The 21,407-nt window shown below is 47.5% G+C and overlaps 1 protein-coding gene across 3 annotated transcripts in view; it reads left to right on the forward strand.

Annotated features, from left to right (window-relative positions):
• The window catches only part of GPR155 (G protein-coupled receptor 155), a 187,653-nt gene that overhangs the window by 113,391 nt on the left and 52,855 nt on the right, over window positions 1–21,407 (forward strand). For all 3 annotated transcript variants that reach the window (XM_063933431.1, XM_063933432.1, XM_063933430.1), the window contains exon 10: window positions 9,964–10,162. In XM_063933431.1, the coding sequence (XP_063789501.1) occupies window positions 9,964–10,162 (199 nt within the window). The remainder of the gene's footprint in view (window positions 1–9,963; window positions 10,163–21,407) is intronic.

Raw genomic sequence — 21,407 nt, forward strand, 5'->3', positions numbered from 1 at the left:
CTTTTGATGTGAAGCATAGAACCCCATTTATGTAACAGGGCGGAGAAAAGTTATTTTAAGGATAATTTATCTAAGGGAGAAAGACTGGCTATTAAAAGTCTAAGTATGGATAATGAATTAATAATAAAGGCGGCAGACAAGGGGGGTGGGATAGTACTCCAGAATAGAAGCGACTATCTTCTGGAGGCTTATAGACAGTTAGACGATCAGACTGTTTATAAGAAACTATCCACCAACCCGACAACTGGCTTTCAAATTAAGTTGAAGAATATGCTTTCTCTAGCCCTGACCTCTGGAGTGATATCTAAGGACACTTTCAAATTTTTATTTACAGCTCACCCAGTCACACCCACGTATTACCATTTGCCAAAAATACATAAAACTCTTATTTCTCCACCAGGTCGCCCGATTATTTCGGGGGTTGATTCACTCACTAACAATTTGTCACATTATGTGGATTCTTTTTTACAAAGACATGTACGCAATTTAAAATCCTTTATTAAGGACACTACACATTTTCTTAATATTATTCACAATGTTCGGTGGAAAAGGGGTTATTATTTAGTCACTTGTGATGTAGAAGCACTTTATTCTAATATCCCGCAGGACTTAGGTGTAGCTACAGCTGAGCACTATTTGAAAACAGATGGATCGTTAACAAAAGAACTATGTGAATTTCTAAAACAGTCCATTGAATTTATACTTCATCACAATTATTTTATTTTCAATTCCAATTATTATTTACAGTTGAAAGGAACCGCGATGGGGACGAGGTTCGCGCCGAGTTTCGCGAACCTATACATGGGCCGCTTTGAAGAGGAACATGTGTGGGGGGGCGGGCTCGGTGCGGATCTCGTCCTGTATTGTCGGTTTATTGATGATCTGTTTTTAATTTGGGGTGGTGGTGAGGAGTCACTTATCACTTTTTTGACTAGTTTAAACACTAATTGTTTTGGTTTAAAGTTCACTTACACATATAGTTTAACTGATATTTCATACTTGGATATCTCTCTAGAGGTGAAGGATGATGAATTGAAGACCTGCACCTTTACTAAGGAGGTTGATCAAAACCGCTATTTAAATTATGGGAGTAGCCATTTGCAAAAATGGCGTGACAACATACCTAAGAGTCAGTTTATTAGACATAAAAGAAATTGTTCTTCCATAGAAATGTTCAATCACCAGGCAGAAAAGTTGAAGATGTCCTTCCTTGAACAAGGCTATCCTCGGGATGTAGTGACCAAGGCTTATGGGGAGGTATGCCAGATTGATAGGGTTCAGTTATTACAGGGAAGAAAAACAAGGGATGGCGATCAACAACAGGAGGGGGTAGATGATAGATCAGCAAATTTCGTGACAAAATACAATTCACATGCCTATGACATTAGAAAAATCATAAAGAAAAATCATTCCTTGTTGAAGATGGATGAAATTCTTAATAAGGGATCGGGGTGTAGTGATAAGGTAACGTTTAGAAGGTCTGACAATCTTAAAATAAAGTTAGCACCTAGCCATATGAAGAATATAGGGTCTGGTAAGATTACATCGAGCTGGTTTCCTGAGAAGCCATTGGGCTTCCACAAGTGTGGGAATATTAAATGTCAAACTTGTTCCTTTTGTCACCGAAAAGTGACGACCTTTGAGTCCTTAAATACAGGAGAATCATTTGATATTAAGGATTTTATTAATTGCAAGTCTTCTTTTGTCATTTATTTATTGATTTGTGGCTGTAAGAAACAGTACGTAGGTCGGACGACCAGAACGGTACATGAGAGGCTGATGGAGCATAAGAGAAATATAGGGAATAAATTAAGGAAACAAAGTCTTTATACCCATATTACCAGTTGTAAACTAGGGAATATAAACAACATCCAGATGTTCGGTATCGAACAGATAAGAAAAACAGCACGAGGAGGAGATCGTTTTGGCCTCTTATGTAAGAGAGAGGCATATTGGATTTTCCGGTTAGGGACCTTAGTACCGTATGGTTTAAACGACACAGTAGAGTTAAATAATATTCATTAAAACGAATCCCGTACAGGGAACCAAGTATGCCACTTATAATAGATGGATTGTGGGAGTCATATGAGCCTCTTAGGAATATTATTATGTTAATGATTGGGGGGTGTCATCCGAGTACTGACTCGACATGGGGCTTAATTGTCGGGGCCTCATTTGATGGTCATCAGGGTTGGTGATCGATCCATGGGGTAGATAAGAATCATGGACTTATAAGTATAATCATTTGGTCTATGCAAATATTATTGTCATCTATATATTTATGTCTCTGATCATGTTTTTATCATTATATTTTATTATTTTTTTTATCAATTCTTTATTATTAACAGTAATTGTGGGATTGACATCATGTACTATAATGGGGAGGATTTCTCATATTGTGTAATTATGGTGTGACAGTGTAGAAACGCATCTCCTATGAGATATGCAGGGTTCCTTTTTTTCTTTAGATTATGCCGCCCGATTTCTATTATGATTTCAGATGTATCTAAATAAGTGGTGATTACAAGTACAGAGTAGATAATACAATGTGCTGCATTAATGGAATAAGAATGTCTAATTAATTGGAGAAGTGTAAAATATTCTTGCGACTATGATGTGAAATAATGTACCGCTGGAATCGTAATTTATAATGATACTAATTTGGAAGAAATAACAAATGAGCCTTTGAATGAAATCTGCTGCGCTTGAACTACACATGCACCAGTCAGTGTGACTACGGAAATAATATACGTAGGGCGCATGTGCAAATAAGTCGGCTGTGGAATCTGAGGAGCGGTGACACGCAAGTGGAGCGCATGTAATGCGCAAGCGCGTGTATACGGACAAAGCGCCCGGAAATACAAAAAGTTCCCACTACTTAAATGAATGAATGGGAGCATAAGATTTATTACTCCTGAGGAAGCCGCCGAGTATAGAGGCGGAGAAACGCGTAGAGTTGGATCTTTATGCACGGCTGCGACCTGCTAACCATTTGGACATCAATTAACGGACTTGGTGCGGCGGGACCCCGGACAAGCTAAAGTGTCATACAGCAATTGTCTAGCTGGAGGGGGGATCGGCTCCCAGTACAATCTGCAGGTACTGGGGGTAATCACTGCACGAAAAGCCAACCAAGATTCCAGTGTCCTTTTCATCGCCCGTAGCAACGGGGAATGTGCCAAGTTGTGAGTGCATGCCATTTACTAACAAAAACTTTTAAAATGTACTAATTTGGAAACACATTAATCGTGACTATAGACATTGCTACAGATATTCTCTGATTATTCACTAATCAATTGCAATCTTGCTTCAAACCTCAGCAGAGGCTTATATCCATCTATGCATGCAGTGTTTGATTAACAGTTGTGGATAGTGTTTCTAACATCAATTTGCACTAAATGATCTGCATGTTCATTTGATTTGAACTGAGGCTCAAACTACTGAAGGACTAACAAAGTCTTTTCTGAGGACTAATGTACATCAATTAATCAACTAACAAGTACTGAGTTGTTTGTTGCACTTTCTTAGAGAATATTGCATGATGTATATCCAATGGTTAGTGTGTAGTATCAATGAATTTTGGAATTAATTATCAAATTGATTTTAATTTACACCGGCCGTGTGTTTAGTGTTGTTGTATGTATATGTATGTGTTTTTTAAATAAATTTATAATAATATATCTGGCTGTACAGCGCTTCAATTATTATTATTTTTGTTTGGTGGTACTTCTTGGGAGAATCAGTGTTCTCCCTTTTTGAAGCTGCAGTACACCCAGATTGAAGTGGGAAGTCAGTTTGGGAAATTCTCCCTAATTAAAGTCAGCGCCTTGACAAAAATCTTTTTTCTTTTTAGTATTGTTTACCCTTTTTAACCAGTATGGTTTCCACAAACGTGGCTGGCCTGCGAACAAGCAAACCTTGGCCAGATGGATTAGAATGGTGATTGCACATGCTTACGAGCAAGCTGGTCTTCCAGCTCCTGCTTTGATTAAGGCCCATTCTACCCGGTCTGTTGGACCTTCTTGGGCAGCCCGCCGTGGCCCGTCCGCAGAACAGTTGTGCAAGGCGGCTACGTGGTCCTCTGTGAACACGTTTCTTAGGTTCTATGCCTTTGATACTTTTGCCTCCCAGGATGCTTCTTTTGGTCTCTGGATTCTCACATATGCTGAGGCGCGTTCCCTCCCTTGAGGAACTGCTTTAGGACATCCCCGATGTTTCCAATGTACCTGCTGCAGAAAAGGAGAGTCATGGTAGACTAACCATTGTTAACTCTTTCTGCGAGGTACATTGGGTTCCACAAGGCGCCCACCCTGACGCACCTAGCTTCTTTGGGTTTGTATGGCATTAGCTACTGGTACCTACTCCTGTTGTGTGAATGTGTTCTTATTTGTCTAACATCTGCCTTCTCTCTTGCCTGCTCCTACATTGGACTGGTTATCAAAACTGAGCTCTCAGTGCCTGGAGGCAGGGTTATAGAGGAGGCCCCTATGCATCCTGGGACAGATAAAGCTTTACCTGTTGGTGCCTCTGGCTCCAGATCCACTCTACACCCAATGTTTCCCTGTGGAACCCAATGTACCTCGCAGAAAGAGAGTTAACAATGCTAAGTCTACCATAACGCCTTTTTTCTTGACATCGGCCTCCCTTTAGGCCATTCATTAGTGAAGTTTGAGAGCTTATAAAATAGGCAAAGCTAATTAAAATCTTATACTTTGAAAGCATTAGAAGTATGTTCATTAGTTCACACCAAAGCTTCCCTGCTGCGTAGTGTAACATGCGCTTAATGTAGGGAGAGGGAACGTCAGAGCAAAGCAAGTGCTTCTTAGATGGGTGCAGCAGGCCAATCACTTGCCTTCATTTTTGAACGATCATCATATTTAATAGCCAGAGCTGAGCTCAGGCATCTACAGGCGATTAGCAGCTATATGCAACTTGTTTGCATCTCCACTGATGGCTGATTGGAGAAATTGGGTGGTAACAATACATTATCGTTCAAAGTTTAGCGAGGGTGTGTAAGCATACGTGACTCTATGCCTGTTTCTCAGATGGATATATTGCTAGTGCGCACTGATAATGCCATCGGCTATGAAACCAAGCATATGGATAGTAACTGTACACCTCTGCAGACGGGAGATTATCTGCATTTTTATCCATGCATGCAATGCGGCCTTAATTCAGCTTTTGTGTAAACGCCTCCAAATGATTGCAGTTAAACATGGTGTTTGAAGCCTTAATGGTTAGCCCTGATATTTGTGTAGCACTACATTTATTCTTCGGTATCTTGAATGGGTTGGGTATAATATGTCGACATTTATCAATCATTATGTTGAATTGTCATAATGTTGACATTGACCACGTAGACAGTGATGAAATGTGACCATATCATCCCTGGTGGCCCAGCAGTGTCTTCTGGGTCTCGATGGTCATGTGACCTCCGATTCTGCAGTGGTCTGGTAAGTATTTCTCTGCTATACCTAACCAGGCTTGCCTACCCTCCCACAGTCAGCGGGAAGATCACGTTTTTTACTTGAGGTTCCCACTGCCCCACAAACCTTGCTAGTCCTCTTGGTTTTCCAGTCACAGTGTCCCTCTGCAAAATATCCAGGCTTTGCATGTGTGAGTGTGGAAATGCCAGGAGGTGGATCCTACATGGGAGACATTGCAACAGATGCGCTCTTGCGCCCAAGATGGGTGCGCTCCAGGAGAGAGGGTAACTCCAGCCCCTGTAACTGTACTGTAGCCATCTTCAGTGCTGGGAGCTTCTGTTAAGGGAAGGAATGGTGCATTTACTGTATCACAGGCTTTTGTGGAGTCAGCACCACCTACCCCATCACCCCTCTCAATGTAGCCAGTGAGCAGAACATTAACACTGGCTGCTGGCACTGCTGGACGGCTCTTCTGTGTCCATATGCATCCTACTCCAGCTGCCATTGTGTAACCCACTCTCACACCCATTGTGTGATGCCAGCATGCCCCTCTGGCTGAGGCACTACTGCTGGCATCATTACAGAGAGCTACTATATGTATATTCCAAAATATGTGTCACTCTGGTGTTATACAGCAGCTGCAAACCACCAGATACAGAATAATGTTCCCTATTTTCTTACCATCACACCTTACTGCCCCCCTTCCCCTCCCCCCTCCCCCCTCCCCCCTTGTGGCGAATCATCATGACTCGTACTTGGTGCATATTTTAATGTGGGGATTTCCATGTGTCAGGCAATTTTAGCTCACCTGAAAGTATTTCTTTGAGCTTTTTTTGGGTATATTCTGAAAACATGATTAGTTGGTAGTGATAAACATATGAGATGTTACCCAGTAGCTGTATAGAGAAAGGTGGCGGGGATGGGCTGCAGAGTGAGAAAATACCTATAGGGGGTAATTCCAAGTTGATCGCAGCAGGAAATTTTTTAGCAGTTGGTCAAAACCATGTGCACTGCAGGGGGAGCAGATATAACATTTGCAGAGAGAGTTAGATTTGGGTGGTTATTTTGTTTCTGTGCAGGGTAAATACTGGCTGCTTTATTTTTACACTGCAATTTAGATTTCAGTTTGAACACTACCCACCCAAATCTAAAGGGGGGTACACACGGAGAGATCCGGGCTTAAAATCTAAGCAATCTTGCTAGATTGCTTAGATTTTAAGCACGGATCTGCCGTGTGTATGCCCTCCAGCGATAGCGATGCGCGGCCCCGCGCATCGCTATCGCCGATGCTAGATTGAGCTGCATGCAGGCTCAATCTAGCGGGTCGCTCACTTCACCGTTGTGTGAAGTGAGCGGCCCCCCCGTCGGCTTTCCCCCTCGCTCAGCACATCTCGCTGTGCTGAGCGGGGTGAGAGATGTGTGCTGAGCGGTCTGTGTTAAGATCGCTCAGCACACATCTCTCCCGTGAGTACCCCCCTTTACTCTCTCTGCAAATGTTAAATCTGCCACACCTGCAGTGCAAATGGTTTTGCCCAACTGCTAACAAATTTGATGCTGCGATCAACTTGGAATTACCCCCATAGCCCATTTATTTATGACTCAGACTTGCCGACCCGCTTTTTGCCTAAGTTCCCCGCTGCACTGCAAATTGACCATCAGCTCCCAGATTCCCACTGCCCGTAGCCAGCCTTGCACGAGTCCGGGGCCTGCAGGGGAGACCTTGCAACATATGCTGTTTAAAGGCCAGCCGCCGGCACTGCCGTGGGGTTGTGGGTAGCGATGGCCGTCTAGCACTGAATCGCTAGCACGCTGGGTGAGGTCTCACATCTGAGGCTGTTTCTCGGCAGAAGAGGCAGTTGGGTTGCAGCAGTGGTCTCTTCCTCCCATGGTGGCCTGTTTAAAATAAAGAAATGTAAACACATTAACATTTCAATTTTAAAGCAGTAGTTGCCACCAGGGCCGGATTAATGTCTGTCACATGTATAGCTCACATTTCTACGTGTATAATGATGTAGGTGTGATGTCAATATGTAGCCCTGCCGAGTAATGTAGGTGTGATGTGGGTGTGTAGCCCTTCTGTGTAATGTAGCTGTGATGTCTGTGTGTAGCCCTGTTGTGTAATGTAGGTGTGTAGCCCTGCTGTGTAATGTAGCTGTGATGTCGGTGTGTAGCCAGTATTGCGCTTTGTACTTTAGTTTTTACCTGCCACTGCATGACACCCCCCTGAGTGACAATAGATATGCCCATAGGTGGAGATAGACACGCCCTTTGGGTGGAATGTAACACGCCCTCCACATTGGCGTGCCGCGATCTATGTGGCGCATTAGAGTCCAAGCTATAGTGTCACTGAAACTACTTTGCAAAAGTAGGCAAGTATGTCCCTAACCCTTCCACTGGAGCCTAACCTTAACCTCCCCCTGGTGCCTAACCTTAACATCTCCCTGGTGCCTAACCTTAACATCTCCCTGGTGCCTAACCTTAACATCTCCCTGGTGCCTAACCCTGACCACCCCCTGGAGCCTAAACTTAACCTCCCCCTGGTGCCTAACCCTAACCTCCCCCTGGTGCATAGCCTCCCCCCTGGTGCCTAACCTTAACCTCCCCCTGGTGCCTAACCTTAACCTCCCCCTGGTGCCTAACCCTAACCTCCCCCTGGTGCCTAACCCTAACCTCCCCCTGGTGCCTAACCCTAACCTCCCCCTGGTGCCTAACCCTAACCTCCCCCTGGTGCCTAACCCTGACCACCCCCTGGAGCCTAACCTTAACCTCCCCCGGGTGCCTAACCCTGACCACCCCTTGGAGCCTAACCTTAACCTCCCCTGGTGCCTAACCCTGACCACCCCCTGGAGCCTAACCCTAACCTCCCCCTGGTGCATAGCCTCCCCCCTGGTGCCTAACCCTAACCTCCCCCTGGAGCCTAACCCTAACCTCCCGCTGGAGCCTAACCCTGACCAGCCCCTGGTGCCTAACCCTGACCAGCCCCTGGAGCCTAACCTTAACCTCCCCCTGGTGCCTAACCCTAACCTCCCCCTGGTGCATAGCCTCCCCCCTGGTGCCTAACCCTGACCTCCCCCTGGTGCCTAACCCTGACCTCCCCCTGGTGCCTAACCCTGACCTCCCCCTGGTGCCTAACCCTGACCTCCCCCTGGTGCCTAATCCTGACCTCCCCCTGGTGCCTAATCCTGACCTCCCCCGGGTGCCTAACCTTAACCTCCCCCTGGTGCATAGCCTCCCCCCGGGTGTCTAACCCTAACCTCCCCTGGGTGCATAGCCTCCCCCCTGGTGCCTAACCCTCACCTCCCCCTGGTGCCTAACCACCGCCTGGAGCCTAACCTCCCCTTGGAGCCTAACCCTAACCTCCCCCTGGTGCCAAACCCTAACCTTCCCCTTGTGCCAAACCCTAACCTCCCCCTGGTGCCAAACCCTAACCTCCCCCTGGTGCCTAACCCTGACCACCCCCTGGTGCCTAACCCTGACCACCCCCTGGAGCCTAACCCTAACCTCCCCCTGGTGCATAGCCTCCCCCCTGGTGCCTAACCCTAACCTCACCCTGGTGCATAGCCTCCCCCTGGTGTCTAACCCTTACCTCCCCCTGGTGTCTAACCTCCCCCTGGAGCCTAACCCTAACCACCCCCTGGAGCCTAACCCTAACCACCCCTTGGAGCCTAACCCTAACCACCCTCTGGAGCCTAACCCTAACCTTCCCCCCCCTAACCTTCCCCTGGAGCCTAACCCTAACCTTCCCCTGGAGTCTAACCCTAACCTCCCCCTGGAATCTAACCCTAACCTCCCCCTGGAGTCTAACCCTAACCTCCCCCTGGAGCCTAACCCTAACCTCCCCCTGGAGCCTAACCCTAACCTCCCCCTGGAGCCTAACCCTAACCTCCCCCTGGAGCCTAACCCTAACCTCCCCCTGGAGCCTAACCCTAACCTCCCCCTGGAGCCTAACCCTAACCCTTACCTCCCCCTTGTGCATAACCTCCCCCCTGGTGCCTAACCCTGACCTCCCCCCTGTGCCGGGGCCTAATCCTGACCTCCCCCGGGTGCCTATTCCTGATCTCCCCCGGGTGTCTATTCCTGTCCTCCCCCGGGTGCCTAATCCTGACTTCCCCCTGGTGCCTAACCCTGACCACCCCCTTGAACCTAACCTTAACCTCCCCCTGGTGCATAGCCTCCCCCTGGTGCATAGCCTCCCCCCTGGTGCCTAACCCTAATCTCCCCCTGGTGCCTAACCACCCCCAGGTGCCTAACCCTGACCTCCCCAGGGTGCCTAACCCTGACCTCCCCCTGGTGCCTAACCCTGACCACCCCCTGGTGCCTAACCCTAACGCCTGCAACCTAATCCTAATATCTGCATTCTGATAGTGTCTACATTTCACCTGTCAACATTTTAACAATGTCATCATAGCTGTTGACGTGGTGTCAACATGAATGTCAACATTGTTATTGTCAACCTTTTGACTACATCCCGTATTGAAGACTGAAGCGATGTCGGTAGTGATATCTGTGTTTCCATATTCATTCTTGTTTATTGCAGATCATCAGCACAGCAGTGATCCTGTCGAGCAGTATACTGTTATCTGGCATTTCTCTTATGTGCATGAGTCGAACTGGGCAAGCTGACAACTACCAGGTACTGAACCAGTCATCCCAAAGCAGCAGTAGCAGGACAGCAGACACTTCAACAGAGTCCAAGCCAGAAAGCCCTGCATGCACTCCATTAAACTCTAGAAGAGGTAAGCGCAGAGTTCCGTGGCTATACTGAGGATTCAGTACTCGTGAAAATTGAGATGGATAAAGAAGCGGCTATCTTTACGGTTAGATAACTGAAAACTGTAACAGTGATCATTGTTCATGTGTAATTAGCCAGATTATTATTATCAACCTTGGCTTTATTCTGTGTTTGGTCTATTTGACTTCTGTTTATATTTCTCATACGTCCTAGAGGATGCTGGGGTCACCATTAGAACCATGGGGTATAGACGGGATCCGCAGGAGACATGGGCACTTTAAGACTTTGAAAGGGTGTGAACTGGCTCCTCCCTCTATGCCCCTCCTCCAGACTCCAGTTTTAGAATTGTGCCCAGTGAGACTGGACGCACTACAGGGAGCTCTACTGAGTTTCTCTGAAAATACTTTTTTGTTAGGTTCTTTATGTTCAGGGAGGCTGCTGGCAACAGTCTCCCTGCTTCGTGGGACTTAGGGGAGAGAAGTATGACCAACTTCCAGTGAGTTCAAGGGCTCTGCTTCTGGCTACAGGACACCATTAGCTCCTGAGGGCTTGATCGCTGGGTACGCTCAGATGCTCGCTCCCGCAGCCTGCCGTCACCCCCTTTCAGAGCCAGAAGTCAGAAGACAGGTGAGTAACCGAAGAAAAGAAGACTTCAACTTCAGTAACTGCATTTTCTGAGGTACCGTGCAGACGCTGCGCTCCAAGCTCCCACTCACCCGGCACTGCAGGGGGAGGGGGGGGGGGGGAGGGAGACGCTGGTCCTCCTCACTGACAAGTACCAGGGGTGCAAAACGGAGGGGGGAGGCATATAATTGGTGCAATATATATATGTGATAAAAGCGCTATAGGTTTGAGGCATTATCTTGGCGCTTTCAGACCCGTTTTCTCAGCGCAGGGTTGTGAGCTGGCAAAACCCCTCTGACAGACTTTACTGTGGGTCTGTCCCCTATATGCCCGGTGTGTCTGTGGGTGTTTGGTGCACGTGTGTCGACATGTCTGAGGCTGAAGGCTCTTCCCAGGAGGAGGCTGTATTAGGGACACAGACGGCTGCGGGGGTGACCCTGTCGGCACCGCCGACATCTGATTGGGTAAATGTGTTCAACGCTTTGAATGCTAATGTGGCTCTTATTAGTAAGAGGCTAGATAAGTCTGAGTCACAGACCCAGGCATAGAAGAAATCTGTGGAAGATATGTTATTCCAAAGTCAGGTCCCCTCAGGGTCACAAAAACGTACGTTGGCCCAGTTGGCAGAAACTGATACAGACACGGACACTGATTCCAGTGTCGACTATAGCGATTCCAGGTTAGAACCAAAATTGGCTAAAAGCATTCAGTATAAGAGTTGTGGCGGTTAAAGATGTATTACATATCACTGAGAACCCGGCTGTCCCTGATAAAAGGGTCTGTATGTATAAAGAAAGGAAACCTGAGATAACGTTTCCTCCCTCTCATGAACTGAACACGCTATTTGAAAAAGTTTGGGAAGGTCCTGACAGAAAGTTTCAGATTCCCAAAAGAATTATGGCAGCTTATCAGTTTCCCTCGACGGATAGGGAAAAGTGGGAGTCACCCCCCACCGTGGACAAGGCCTTGTCTCGTTTGTCTAAAAAGGTGGCTCTCCCGTCACCTGACACGGCGGCCCTTAAGGATCCTGCGGATCGTAAACCAGAAACTACGTTGAAGTCCATTTATGTGACCACGGGTACACTACTCCGACCTGTCATTGCATCTGCGTGGGTAAGTAGTGCTATCGAAAAGTGGGCAGATAACTTGTCATCTGATATAGATATCCTAGTTAGGGATGGCATCCTCTTGACGCTGGGTTATATCAAGGACGCTGCAGCATAACTTAAGGAAGCTGCGAGAGATATTGGTCTTTTGGGATCAAAGGCCAATGCCATGGTTGTGGATTCACCAATGGAATGCTGATGCTGACTCCAAGAAAATTATGGAATCTCTGCCATATAAAGGTAAGGCCTTATTTGGAGACGGCCTTGATGATTTGGTATCTACGGCTACCGCAGGTAAGTCATCCTTTTTACCTTATGTTCCTCCACAACAAAAGAAACCGCACCATTATCAGATGCAGTCCTTTCGGCCCAATAAATTCAAAAAGGGCCGAGGTTCTTCCTTCCTTGCTACTAGAGGAAGGGGAAGAGGTAAACGATCTCCAGGCTTGTCGGGCTCCCAGAAGCAGAGGTTCTCCCAGGCTTCTGCCAATTCCACCGCATGACGTTGGGGCTCCTGTGCGGGAGTCCGCACCGGTGGGGGCCCGTCTGAAACTTTTCAGTCAGTTTTGGGATCGTTCGAACCTAGACCCTTGGATTTTACAAATAGTATCCCAGGGGTACAAGCTGGAGTTTCAAGACGTCCCCCCTCGCCGGTTTTTCAAATCGGCCTTACCAGCTTTTCTCCCGGACAGGGAGGTAGTTTGCAACGCAATACAAAAATTGTGTCAAAATCAAGTTATCGTCAAGGTTCCCCAGTCACAACAGGGAGAAGGTTTTTATTCGAGCCTGTTTGTGGTCCCGAAGCCGGACGGCTCGGTCAGACCAATCCTAAACCTGAAATCCCTGAATTTCTACCTAAAGAGATTCAAATTCAAGATGGAGTCCCTCCGAGCAGTGATCTCCAGTCTGGAGGAAGGGGATTTTATGGTATCGGTGGACATAAAAGATGCCTATTTACATGTTCCCATTTATCCTCCGCATCAGGCTTATCTGAGACTTGCAATTCAGGATTGTCATTACCTATTTCAAATGTTGTCGTTTGGTCTGTCCACGGCTCAGAGGATTTTCACCAAAGTGATGGCGGAGATGATGGTTCTCCTTCGCAAGCAAGGAGTCACAATTATCACATACTTGGACGATCTCCTGATAAAGGCGAGATCCAGGGGCCAGTTGGTCCGAAACGTTGCACTCTCCATGACAGTTCTTCAACAACATGGTTGGCTCCTAAACTTGCCAAAATCACAGTTGATTCCGACGACGTGGTTGTCGTTTTTGGGAATGATATTGGACACAGAACTACAGAGAGTCTTTCTTCCTGTGGAAAAGGCTCTGGAACTTCAGAGTCTGGTCAAACAAATCTTGAAACCAGCAAGAGTGTCAATCCATCAATGCATTCGGTTGCTGGGGAAGATGATTGCGGCCTTCGAGGCCATTCAGTTTGGCAGGTTCCATGCCAGGGTGTTCCAGTGGGACCTGTTGGACAAGTGGTCCGGGTCCCATCTACACATGCAACAGAGGATAATCCTGTCTTCCAAGACCAGGGTATCACTCCTGTGGTGGCTGCACAGCTCTCGCCTCCTAGAGGGGCGCAGGTTCGGGATACAGGACTGGATCCTAGTGACCACGGATGCAAGCCTCAGAGGCTGGGGGGCAGTCACAATGGGAGAAAACTTCCAAGGAAGATGGTCAAGTCAGGAAACTTGTCTCCACATAAACGTTCTGGAGTTAAGTGAAAAAGGGGGTGTGCTCTCTCTACAATGGCGCTGGTCTCTCTTACGGTCACCTATGTATGTGGATAATACCAAGGTGTGAAAGTGTATGTTGAAACACACTGGTATGGTAAATAAAATGGAATTTCTCTATCGTCCTAGTGGATGCTGGGGTTCCTGAAAGGACCATGGGGGGATAGCGGCTCCGCAGGAGACAGGGCACAAAAAGTAAAGCTTTAGGATCAGGTGGTGTGCACTGGCTCCTCCCCCTATGACCCTCCTCCAAGCCTCAGTTAGATTTTTGTGCCCGGCCGAGAAGGGTGCAATCTAGGTGGCTCTCCTAAAGAGCTGCTTAGAAAAGTTTAGCTTAGGTTTTTTATTTTACAGTGAGTCCTGCTGGCAACAGGATCACTGCAACGAGGGACTTAGGGGAGAAGAAGTGAACTCACCTGCGTGCAGGATGGATTGGCTTCTTGGCTACTGGACATTAGCTCCAGAGGGACGATCACAGGTACAGCCTGGATGGTCACCGGAGCCTCGCCGCCGGCCCCCTTGCAGATGCTGAAACGAGAAGAGGTCCAGAATCGGCGGCAGAAGACTCCTCAGTCTTCTTAAGGTAGCGCACAGCACTGCAGCTGTGCGCCATTTTCCTCTCAGCACACTTCACACGGCAGTCACTGAGGGTGCAGGGCGCTGGGAGGGGGGCGCCCTGGGAGGCAAATGAAAACCTTTTTTGGCTAAAAATACCTCACATATAGCCTCCGGGGGCTATATGGAGATATTTAACCCCTGCCAGAATCCGTTAAGAGCGGGAGACGAGGCCGCCGAAAAAGGGGCGGGGCCTATCTCCTCAGCACACAGCGCCATTTTCCCTCACAGAAAGGCTGGAGGGAAGGCTCCCAGGCTCTCCCCTGCACTGCACTACAGAAACAGGGTTAAAACAGAGAGGGGGGGCACTAATTTGGCGTTAGAAATATATAAAAAAGATGCTATAAGGGAAAACACTTATATAAGGTTGTCCCTATATAATTATAGCGTTTTTGGTGTGTGCTGGCAAACTCTCCCTCTCCCTCTCCAAAGGGCTAGTGGGTCCTGTCCTCTATCAGAGCATTCCCTGTGTGTGTGCTGTGTGTCGGTACGTGTGTGTCGACATGTATGAGGACGATGTTGGTGAGGAGGCGGAGCAATTGCCTGTAATGGTGATGTCACTCTCTAGGGAGTCGACACCGGAATGGATGGCTTATTTAGGGAATTACGTGATAATGTCAACACGCGCCAAGGTCGGTTGACGACATGAGACGGCCGACAAACAATTAGTACCGGTCCAGACGTCTCAAAAACACCGTCAGGGGTTTTAAAACGCCCGTTTACTTTAGTCGGTCGACACAGACACAGACAGGGACACTGAATCCAGTGTCGACGGTGAATAAACAAACGTATTCCTTATTAGGGCCACACGTTAAGGGCAATGAAGGAGGTGTTACATATTTCTGATACTACAAGTACCACAAAAGAGGGTATTATGTGGGATGTGAAAAAACTACCGTAGTTTTTCCTGAATCAGATAAATTAAATGAAGTGTGTGATGATGCGTGGGTTCCCCCCGATAGAAAATATGGGCGGTATACCCTTTCCCGCCAGAAGTTAGGGCGCGTTGGGAAACACCCCTTAGGGTGGATAAGGCGCTCACACGCTTATCAGAACAAGTGGCGGTACCGTCTATAGATAGGGCCGTCCTCAAGGAGCCAGCTGACAGGAGGCTGGAAAAATATCATAAAAAGTATATACACACATACTGGTGTTATACTGCGACCAGCGATCGCCTCAGCCTGGATGTGCAGAGCTGGGGTGGCTTGGTCGGATTCCCTGACTAAAAATATTGATACCCTTGACAGGGACAGTATTTTATTGACTATAGAGCATTTAAAGGATGTATTTCTATATATGCGAGATGCACAGAGGGATATTTGCACTCTGGCATCAAGAGTAAGTGCGATGTCCATATCTGCCAGAAGATGTTTATGGACACGACAGTGGTCAGGTGATGCAGATTCCAAACGGCACAAAGGTGTATTGCCGTATAAAGGAAGAGGAGTTATTTGGGGTCGGTCCATCGGACCTGGTGGCCACGGCAACTGCTGGAAAATCCACCGTTTTTACCCTAAGTCACATCTCTGCAGAAAAAGACACCGTCTTTTCAGCTTCAGTCCTTTCGTCCCTATAAGAGTCATATCTGCCCAGGGATAGAGGAAAGGGAAGAAGACTGCAGCAGGCAGCCCATTCCCAGGAACAGAAGCGTTCCACCGCTTCTGACAAGCTCTCAGCATGACGCTGAGACCGTACAGGACCCCTGGATCCTACAAGTAGTATCCCAGGGGTACAGTTTGGAATGTCGAGACGTTTCCCCTGCGCAGGCTCCTGAAGTCTGCTTTACCAAGGTCTCCCTCCGACAAGGAGGCAGTATGGGAAAAAATTCACGAGCTGTATTCCCAGCAGGTGATAATTAAATTACCCCTCCTACAACAAGAAAAGGGGTATTATTCCACACTATATTGTGGTACTGAAGCCAGAAGGCTAGGTGAGACCTATTCTAAATCTAAAAAAATTTGAACACTTACAAAGGTTCAAATCAAGATGGAGTCACTCAGAGCAGTGATAACGAACCGGGAAGAAGGGGACTATCTGGTGTCCCGAGACATCAGGGATGCTTACCTCCATGTCCCAAATTTGCCCTTATCACTAAGGGTACCTCAGGTTCGTGGTACAGAACTGTCACTATCAGTTTCAGACGCTGCCGTTTGGATTGTCTACGGCACCCCGGGTCTTTACCAAGGTAATGGCCGAAATGATGGTTCTTCTTCGAAGAAAAGGCGTCTTAATTATCCCTTACTTGGACGATCTCCTGATAAGGGCAAAGTCCAGGGAACAGTTGGAGGTCGGAGTAGCACTATCTCGGATACTGTTACAACAGCAGGGGTGGATTCTAAATATTCCAAAATCGCAGCTGATCCCGACAACAAGTCTCCTGTGCTTAGGGATGATTCTGGACACAGTCCAGAAAAAGGTGTTTCTCCCGGAAGAGAAAGCCAGGGAGTTATCCGAGCTAGTCAGGAACCTCCTAAAATCAGTGCATCATTGCACAAGGGCCATGGTAAAAAAATGGTGACTTCCTTCGAAGCAATTCCAGTCGGCAGATTTCATGCAAGAACTTTTCAGTGGGATCTGCTGGACAAATGGTCCGGATAGCATCTTCAGATGCATCAGCGGATAACCCTATATCCAAGGACAAGGGTGTCTCTCCTGTGGTGGTTACAGAGTGCTCATCTTCTAGAGGGCCGCAGATTCGGCATTCAGTTTTGGATGTTGGTGACCACGGAGGCCAGCCCGAGAGGCTGGGGAGCAGTCACACAAGGAAAAAATTTCCAGGGAGTGTGATCAAGTCTGGAGATTTTTCTCCACATAAATATAGCTAAGGGTAAATTTATAATGCTCTAAGCTTAGCAAGACCTCTGCTTCAAGGTCAGCCGGTATTGATCCAGTGGGATAAAACATCACGGCAGTCGCCCACGTAAATAGACAGGGCGGCACAAGAAGCAGGAGGGCAGTGGCAAAAACTGCAAGGACTTTTCGCTGGGCGGAAAATCATGTGATAGCACTGTCAGCAGTGTTTCATTCCGGGAATGGAAACTGGGAAGCAGACTTCCTCAGTAGGCACGACCTCCACCCGGCAGAGTGGGAACTTCATGGGGAAGTTTTCCACATAATTGTAAACCGTTGGGAATTACCAAAGGTGGACATGATGGCGTCCCGTCTGAACAAAAAACGGGACAGGTATTGCGCCAGGTTAAGAGACCCTCAGGCAATAGCTGTGGACGTTCTGGTAACACCGTGGGTGTACCAGTCGGTGTATGTGTTCCATCCTCTGCTTTTCATACCTAAGGTACTGAAAATTATAAGACGTAGAGGAGTAAGAACTATACTCATGGCTCCGGATTGGCCAAGAAGGACTTGGTACCCGGAACTTCAAGAGATGCTCACAGAGGACTTATGGCCTCTGCCGCTAAGAAGGGACTTGTTTCAGCAAGTACCATGTCTGTTCCAAGACTTACCGCAGCTGCGTTTGACGGCATGGCGGTGGAACGCCGGATCCTAAGGGAAAAGGCATTCAGGAAGAGGTCATTCCTACCCTGGTCAAAGCCAGAAAGGAGGTGACCGCACAACATTATCACCACATGTGGCGAAAATATGTTGCGTGGTGTGAGGCCAGGAAGGCCCCACGAAGAAATTTCAACTCGGTCGATTCCTGCATTTCTTGCAAACAGGAGTGTCTATGGGCCTCAAATTGGGGTCCATTAAGGTTCAAATTTCGGCCCTGTCGATTTTTCTTCCAGAAAGAATTGGCTTCAGTTCCTGAAGTCCAGAAGTTTGTCAAGGGAGTATTGCATATACAACCCCCTTTTGTGCCTCCAGTGGCACTGTGGGATCTCAACGTAGTTCTGGGATTCCTCAAAACACATTGGTTTAAAACCAGTCAAATCTGTGGATTTGAAGCATCTCACATGAAAAGTGAACATGCTCTTGGACCTGGCCTGGACCAGGCGAGTGTCAAATTGGTGGTTTTTTTCTCAAAAAAGCCCATATCTGTTTGTCCATTCGGACAGGGCAGAGCTGCGGACTCGTCCCCAGTTCTCTCCCTAAGGTGGTGTCAGTGTTTCACCTGAACCAGCTTATTGTGGTGTCTTGCGCCTACTAGGGACTTGGAGGACTCCAAGTTGCTAGATGTGGTCAGGGCCCTGAAAATATAGGTTCCAGGACGGCTGGAGTCAGGAAAACTGACTTGCTGTTATCCTGTATGCACCCAACAAACTGGGTGCTCTTGCTTTTAAGCAGACTTTTGCTAGTTGGATGTGTAATACAATTCAGCTTGCACATTCTGTGGCAGGCCTGCCACAGCCAAAATATGTAAATGCCCATTCCACAAGGAAGGTGGGCTCATCTTGGGCGGCTGCCCGAGGGGTCTCGGCTTTACAACTTTGCCGAGCGGCTATTTAGTCAGGGGCAAACACGTTTGTAAAATCCTACAAATTTGATACCCTGGCTAAGGAGGACCTGGAGTTCTCTCATTCGGTGCTGCAGAGTCATCCGCACTCTCCCGCCCGTTTGGGAGCTTTGGTATAATCCCCATGGTCCTTTCAGGAACCCCAGCATCCACTAGGACGATAGAGAAAATAAGAATTTACTTACCGATAATTCTATTTCTCGGAGTCCGTAGTGGATGCTGGGCGCCCATCCCAAGTGCGGATTATCTGCATTACTTGTACATAGTTACAAAAATCGGGTTATTATTGTTGTGAGCCATCTTTTCAGAGGCTCCGCTGTTATCATACTGTTAACTGGGTTCAGATCACAGGTTGTACAGTGTGATTGGTGTGGCTGGTATGAGTCTTACCCGGGATTCATAAATCCTTCCTTATTGTGTACGCTCGTCCGGGCACAGTACCTAACTGAGGCTTGGAGGAGGGTCATAGGGGGAGGAGCCAGTGCACACCACCTGATCCTAAAGCTTTACTTTTTGTGCCCTGTCTCCTGCGGAGCCGCTATCCCCCCATGGTCCTTTCAGGAACCCCAGCATCCACTACGGACTCCGAGAAATAGAATTATCGGTAAGTAAATTCTTATTTTAATACAATACTAGCATACAATGTCTAAAAACAAGCAATACATAAAAAAACAAGTGGACTAGGAACAGGCCATGGGGAGAATGTGATCCTACCGATGCAGGTGGAGGAGCCGCAGGTGTCAAATAAAGGCAGGGTACCCCGGGAAATACCCTGCTGGTGGCTCCTCTGATCGAATTCCCTTCCAGGCGATCAGGAAAACAGTCCGCCATATGTCCAGGGGGTGGGCAGCGCCACAAGGTATCTCCATTTTATTTACCATACCAGTGTGTTTCAACATACACTTTCACACCTTGGTATTATCCACATACATAGGTGACCGTAAGAGAGACCAGCGCCATTGTAGAGAGAGCACACCCCCTTTTTCATTTTGCATTTTTGTACTGAGCCCTCAGGGAGCTCTGGCACTCTCCACATGGCCAGCTGTCTCAGTCCTATACAGCGCAGACTTGCTACTCCCGCCCTCCAGTTCTGGAGTTAAGGGCCATTTACAACGGCCTTCTGCAAGCGGAACATCTTCTTCGAGATCTGCCTGTACTGATCTAGTCGGACAGTGTAACAGCAGTAGCATACATAAACCGTCAGGGCGGAATAAAAAGCAGAGCGGCAATGGCAGAAGCCACAAGAATTTTCCGTTGGGCGGTAAAGCATACAAGCGCTCTATCAGCGATCTTCATTCCAGGAGTGGACAACTGGGAAGCAGACTTCCTCAGCATACACGATCTCCATCCAGGAGAGTGGGGACTCCACCAAGAAGTCTTCGCAGAGGTGACAGGTCGTTGGGGAGTTCCTCGAGTGGACATGATGGCTTCTCATTTCAACAAGAAGCTACAGAGATATTGTTCCAGGTCAAGGGACCCTCAAGCAATAGCAGTGGATGCACTGGTGACACCGTGTGTGTTTCAGTCGGTGTATGTGTTCCCTCTACATCCTCTCATTCCAAAAGTTCTAAAGATCATAAGAAGAACAAAGGTCCGAGCGATCCTCATTGTTCCAGACTGGCCAAGGAGGGCTTGGTATCCAGATCTTCAGGAATTACTCATTGGAGATCCCTGGCCTCTTCCTCTGCGCGAGGACCTGTTACAACAGGGGCCGTGTGTGTATCAGGACTTACCGCGGCTATGTTTGACGGCGTGGCGGTTGAATGCAAAATCCTAGCCCGTAAGGGTATTCCCAGTGAAGTCATTCCCACACTTATTCAGGCCAGGAAAGGGGTAAAGTCCGTACATTACCACCGTATTTGGAGGAAATATGTTTCTTGGTGTGAATCCAGGAAGGCTCCTATGGAAGAGTTTCAGCTAGGACGGTTTCTCCATTTTCTACAAGCAGGTGTGGATGCGGGTCTAAAATTGGACTCAATTAAGGTTCAGATTTCAGCCTTATCGGTTTTCTTTCAGAAACAATTGGCCTCCCTTCCAGAAGTTCAGACTTTTTCGTGAAAGGCGTATTGCACATTCAACCTCCATTTGTGCCTCCAGTGGCACCATAGGATCTTAATGTGGTGTTGCAGTTCCTTCAATCAGATTGGTTTGAACCTTTACGGAAGGTGGAGTTCAAATTCCTCACTTGGAAAGTGGTCATCCTGTTGGCCTTGGCATCTGCAAGGCAGGTGTCTGAGTTAGCAGCCTTGTCTCACAAGAGCCCTTATTTAATCTTCCATGAAGATAGAGCTGAATTGAGGACACGTCAGCAATTTTTTTTTTAATTCAATAATTTTTTATTTGATTTTTGATTTTGCATTAACATCTTACATACAAAACAAATCTAAAACTACAAACATACCCAGATTACACAGAAACAGCTGTACCTTTACAGGGCACATGGAACAGCCAGTGGATAACATTGCATAAAACACACAGTCGCAGCTCGTCGGTGTTTGGGCGTGGCATACCCAAACACATCACTATCCATAGTAGCAAAAGCATAGCACGTTAAGCGCAGTATAATGATACATAGCGTAGCATCACAGCAACGCCGGGCGCGAGGGCACCCACCCCCAAATCATCCCAGGCTAAAAGAAAAAAGGAAAGGGGGTACAAGTCTAAACATCATCTATCTCGAAAATATCTAGATTCCAACCACCTACCCCATATTGTGAATAATTTCTTCTCCACCTTCCTAGCCAGGAACAC

Source organism: Pseudophryne corroboree, chromosome 7 (genome assembly GCF_028390025.1).
Source record: "Pseudophryne corroboree isolate aPseCor3 chromosome 7, aPseCor3.hap2, whole genome shotgun sequence".
Classification (NCBI taxonomy): domain Eukaryota; kingdom Metazoa; phylum Chordata; class Amphibia; order Anura; family Myobatrachidae; genus Pseudophryne; species Pseudophryne corroboree.